Source organism: Marmota monax, unplaced genomic scaffold, assembly GCF_021218885.2.
Source record: "Marmota monax isolate L192 unplaced genomic scaffold, Marmota_monax_Labrador192_F-V1.1 WCK01_AAM20220418_F8-fsc00001, whole genome shotgun sequence".
Classification (NCBI taxonomy): domain Eukaryota; kingdom Metazoa; phylum Chordata; class Mammalia; order Rodentia; family Sciuridae; genus Marmota; species Marmota monax.
The window spans coordinates 35,353,045-35,358,799 of record NW_026693777.1 but is presented as its reverse complement, the minus strand read 5'-3'; the positions used below and the strand labels follow the sequence as shown (position 1 = coordinate 35,358,799).

At 41.5% G+C, this 5,755-nt stretch overlaps 1 protein-coding gene and 1 pseudogene across 1 annotated transcript; one reads left to right on the top strand and one right to left on the bottom strand.

The window, feature by feature from the left end:
• Positions 1-1,402, bottom strand: LOC124104063 (vacuolar protein sorting-associated protein 4A-like; annotated as a pseudogene).
• A 93-nt stretch (positions 1,403-1,495) lies between these two features.
• LOC124104525 (olfactory receptor 4F21-like) lies at positions 1,496-2,434 on the top strand. The gene has a single exon (XM_046461516.1). The coding sequence runs from the start codon at positions 1,496-1,498 to the stop codon at positions 2,432-2,434; it is 939 nt and encodes a 312-aa protein (XP_046317472.1).
• Positions 2,435-5,755: the final 3,321 nt, after the last annotated feature.

Sequence of the window (5,755 nt, the reverse complement as noted above, 5' to 3'; positions counted from 1 at the left end):
CTATCCAAAGTCCTCTGAGAATCTCTTCACTTTCAGGAGGTCATCTGCATTCACTGTGAGCTGGGTGGTGGCCAAAGACCAGTGTTCAACATGCAAACCACAGGCTCTAAGAGTTTTTCACCAGGGACATCCATCCAAGTCATCTCTATGGCCCTTGGGTCCCCTGGAGAGCATGGAGTCAGGAGGTCATCAATCACAATGCTAGGGTTGGTGTGGGAAGGGTCACAAACCTTTTTAAGGTGTGTTGCTGACTGCATTTTTCTGACAGGCTGCATAAAGGAACCCCTCTGAATGATGGTGATGCACCTGAGTAGCATTCTGTCTTCCAGGCCAGCATGTGGATGTTTGTATCTGTGAGGTTGTGGGGAATTCTTTCCCCAGATGCAATTGGAGCATTTGGGCCTGGGCAGTTTCTTCTGGCAGTATGATATAAACGTATGTTTCAAACCTTCTTCTAATACCAGAATCCAACACCCCAGAGATATTTGTGACACCAAGAACCAGAGTCCCATTATTGTTATTCACCACCCCCTGCACCTGGATCAAGAACTCTCTTTTGATCCTTTGGGTTATCTTGCTCTCATTATCATTCTGGGACCCACAGAGGGAATACACCTCATGGATGAAGACAATGGGGCTTGTGCTGGCTGGCCAGCTCAGACAGATTCTCAACTAGCTTCTCACTCTCCCCCAAATACTAAGAAATCAAATCTGAGGAGGACACAGAGAAGGTAGAATTGTTGGCTTCTGTTGCCACAGCCTTGGCCACATAGGATTTCCCTGTGCCAGGGGGTCCAAAGAGCAGTATTGCCCACCAAGGGTACAGCTGCCTATGAACGAGTGTGGGAATTTAATTGGCAAAATGACAGCTTCTTTGAGAGCCTCCTTGGCCCCCTCCAGCCCACCAATATCATCGCATCCTATATTGGGATTCTGCATCTCAACAGCAGCCCTCAGTTGTTCTTGCAGTTTCTTTTTCTTTGGATTATTCCCTTCATTGTCACTGTCACTGCCCTTGCCCTCACTCTGATTTCTTTAACTGGCTTCTTGCTGTATCTCTGTTTAGGCAACTGCACACACTTGGCTCGAAGCTCTTATTGGCCTTGTCCCTGTGTACCTCAGACTTAATAGTGTGGAGGAAGCCTCTGCAGCATATTGGTAGAGCTGGAGTGCCTCCTGGTATAGTTGGCTTTATTCTCTTTTGTGGCTTTTGTCACCAGATCAATGGTTTTCTCCTGGGTCTGCCTCACATTCTGCAGCTCTGCTTGCAACCTTGGTCAGGGAGCCTGGCAGGGCATACTGGGTGTGAGGAGGGCAGTCTCTCTGCGGGGGCCTAGTCTGAGGGCCAACGAATTACGTCTTTCAGGTTGAGTTTAATGTTAAAGTAAAAGCAGGTTTTCATGATTTTGACCTCTCTCCTCCTGTTCTATTAATATACTTGTCATAATTTGCATTTTCTCCTATTGTTCTTCAGGCAGCACCTCCAACAAAGCCAATGGATGGAGCAAATCACTCTGTGGTGTCGGAGTTTGTGTTCCTGGGACTCACCAACTCCTGGGGTATCCAACTACTCCTCTTTATTTTCTCCTCCATGTTTTATGCGGCAAGCATGACGGGAAACTCCATCATTGTGTTCACAGTGGCTTCTGAGCCTCACTTACACTCTCCCATGTACTTTCTGTTGGCCAACCTCTCCTTCATTGACCTGGGTGTTTCTTCTGTCACTTCCCCAAAGATGATTTATGACCTTTTCAGGAAGCGCAAAGTCATCTCCTTTAGAGGCTGCATCACCCAGATCTTCTTCATCCATCTCATTGGTGGTATGGAGGTGGTGCTCCTCATAGCCATGGCCTATGACAGATATGTGGCCATATGTAAGCCTCTGCACTACCTGACCATCATGAGACCAAGAATGTGCATCTTCTTTTTAGTGGCTGCCTGGGTGGTTGGCCTCACGCACTCACTGGTTCAATTGGCTTTTGTAGTAAAGTTGCCCTTCTGTGGCCCTAATGTGTTGGACAGCTTTTACTGTGACCTCCCTCAGTTCATCAGACTTGCCTGCACAGACACCTATCGACTGGAACTCATGGTCACAGCCAACAGTGGTTTCATCTCTGTGGGCTCCTTCTTCATACTGATCATTTCCTATGTTGTCATCATTCTCACTGTTCAGAAGCACTCTTCTGCTGGTTCTTCCAAGGCTCTGTCCACACTGTCAGCTCACATCACTGTGGTGGTCTTGTTCTTTGGTCCTTTGATATTCATCTATGTACAGCCATTTTCCTCCACACACCTGGATAAGTTCCTGGCTATATTTGATGCACTTGTCACACCTTTTCTGAATCCTGTCATCTACACACTAAGAAATCAAGAAATGAAGGTGGCAATGAGGAAAGTATGCAGACAGCTAGTGAGTTATGGGAAGATCTCTTAAGTGATTGCATTGTGAACACTGTGCAACAACAAAGTGTTTTTGTTCAACAAAGTGAGTTCATTTTTTATGTTAAAACTCAGAAAAAAGTCTTTCTTTGCCTATTCTGATTTGATTATCTATAATGATATTGAAACCACTCTGTTTTCTAGTTAAAATGGAGAAAAATCACTTAGGAAAACAGAGAAGGAATTACATGTAAATTATTTATAAATCAAAGATTATAATAATCCTGAACTCAATTCCAAAGGAATAATATTTATTACTATTTAATAATAATATAATAATATAAATGATCTTTTTTTTAAGGAAGAATCTCTCCTACATACAGAAGTTTCTGGTAGCACTCCACTGGGGGATAAGGGATATTGAACTGGATGTTCTTTCTCTCTCCTATCACTTGCAAACACTTTTTGCTGTTTTGGGACTCTGCCAGTTTGTGCAAGGAGGTCAGAATCTTGAGAGCACACATAGAAGAGTCTATTAAATAAACGTTTTGGGATAGAAAAGCAAAAGCTATGTGAGCTATCAAATGATATGTATGCATATTGTGTCTGACCAGGGGGTACATTATGTAGGAAATGAAATATAATAATGAGGTCACAACACATGGAACTTAATTATCTACCCACATGCCCCATCACTTAAAAGCAACCGACTTCATAGACTAGTGGAATAGTCTGCTAAGTTTCAGTGACAATACTATTTGGAGATCAACACTTTGGGATGATGAGTAATTTCTTTGGATTCAGTAAAAGCCTACAATAAGCTACAGAAGCCAGCTGTTATTCTGATATGTATGGATCCTATAGGGACACCCTTTTCTGCAGTTGTAGCTTACTTGTGATTGTAGAACCCCTTCCTACCCATAGCCCTGTTACCCTATGGATGCTAAGAGCTCTTTTCCTTTGCTAGCCCTGGATTCCTTTTCCATCTCTTATTGGTTCTAATAACTCTGCCCAAACTCCTGTATATAATTCCTTCAATAAGTTCTCTTCAGTTTGCCATTTGAGTGTTGTATCACACTTAAAGAAAAGTTGGAGAATAAACAAGATGTCCCTGAATACCCTTTTTCTGTTCTCAAAAATCTAGCCAAGTTAAGGAAACATTGAGATCAAACTTGGGCTGGAATGTCTAGATGCATATTATGTTGAAGGAATGGCTTTCTCTCATGCACACTCGGACTTGGGCAAACTAATTTTATCCGTGGAAAGTTGCTTATTATTATTTGCATGTACATCACAACATGTCCCCTTGGGATGCTGGGCATACAAGCAAACCAAGAAAGCTAATGCTGATGATGTCACTGCTCCTGCAGCCTAACATATAGATCCCCTTTCAGTGGTGACTGGAGTAGAACTGAGGGTACTGTTTAAAAGATATGTGTCACTCATTCAGCCAGCCACCACTGCTTGGCAAAGCACATCCATGGATGGAGGTGCTACTCGTTCACCTGTCACTACTGGACCTTCCCTGTAGGCACTTCTCCAATGAAGCCTTATGTCTCACATGCAATCTCATGGCACTCTACTTCCCCCCTTGCCCTGGCACAACTGGCCGTGGGCATGGCAATTGTGATATCTCTTCTTGTCTGGGCTTTGATTAATTCCTGGTAGTATCTATAAAACAGTAAAAAGAAACTAGAGTCCTCTGTGTCTACAATGTTAAGTACACATAAATGTAAAGCTAAGAAAGGTCTGGAAAAATGTGACCATCTGTTGTTATCCCCAGGGACGAAGGAAGGGGACCTGGATTAGGGGTCATTGTCAAAGGGTCTTTGGTTTTATTTGCGATGTTCTAATTTTTTTTTTTTTGCATTACAATTCTTAATACACCTTTATACCACAATTTATCATATCTCTGTTTGTATATAAGGTATATTGACACTAAAATTCACATCTTCATACATGTATTTTGTATAATGTTCTAATTTAAAAATGAGATTAGGTTCTTATACTCTCCATGTAATTAAAATGACTTAAAAACGAAAAGTAGTGATCTTTGCTGCTCTCAAGTCATTCTGTGATACTTTAAACTGGATTTTGAGTTTTCAAAGTATCATTAGTTAATATTGAAGTTAGGATTTTCTTAACTCTAATATATTAAGTATATTCTCCTTTTTTCCAGCTAAAATGAAGCTTGCTTATACTGTTTGAATTTATTGTGCTTTAGACTTAACTCTGGGGTTAAGAGGCATGTACTTCTGAGCTGCCAGAACACAGACGTGCATCACAAAGCATTTTCTCATTGTTTTCCTAGGCTTTTTGAAAGGGGTTTGTGGGCCATAGACATGAGTGGCTTTGGAGAGACACTGAAGGGGATCAGGGGTTCTTCCTGCTTTGCTGTCATGGGAAATCTTTCTTAGGAAGCAGTTTCAACATAGGCAGTGTTAAGAATTCAGTTATTTGCTTATTTTTCAACCTTATTTTATAGTGTCTTCTCTTTAAAATTTATAATTGTAGACCATTCTATCATGATTTGTTTCTGTTTTAATCATTTGTTATGATTTTATTTTAAAACTCTATTTTTAGCTTTGTATTAATTTTATTCTTCATATTTTAGTTTTGCTCAACTGAACAAATATTTATAGAGTGCCTAACATATGGTAGAAAATGCACAAGGCAGTGGAGAGAGAGAGAGAGAGAGAGAGAGAGAGAGAGAGAGAGAGAGAGAGAGAGAGAGAGAGAGAAATATAAGGCAATATTGCTGCCCTTGAGACTCTGCCACTTTGCAGGGTAGAGAGAAACAGTTTCAATGTGATAAGTTTGGTACAGTTCAAAAGATATAGTAAGGGACTGCAAAGAGAAGTGTAGAGCAGAACAGCAGCTTTCAATGATAATTGTTCATGAGGATTACCTGAGGCACTTTCAAAAAATATTGAGAGTCTTAGCCCACCTTCAGGGAGTTTGATTCAAATAGTCTGGATCAGGTGTGTTATTTTGTAAAAACTCTCCTACCACTCTCCACCTGTACTTACTGTCCTGTTAATTCTAAACCACTTAGTTTCTCTGACTTGCTGAACTTGACATACTTCATTCTGCAAGCTGTTACTGTTCTTGGAATTCATCCTTCCACCCTCATTCCCATCTCCAGCTCTCTAGTCTCCACTCAGGTGTTACTTCCCCTGAGAGGTCTCTCCCCACATCCTCACAGGCAGTTGTAAGGGTTCTTGCTTCTGTGTTTCTACCCACTGCATGGATGATATCTTCAGTGGAACTATTACCCAGAATGGGTTAAGGTGCTTTGCTTGTGGGGCTTCAAGCTCTTTGGGCAGGGACTTACATATGGGTAGAAGAATGAGCTGAATAAATAAACTCCATGTCT

Bases quoted from the DNA above. Each gene is read 5' to 3' on its own strand.
- LOC124104525 (XM_046461516.1), top strand. From the start codon at position 1,496: ATGGATGGAGCAAATCACTCTGTGGTGTCGGAGTTTGTGTTCCTGGGA.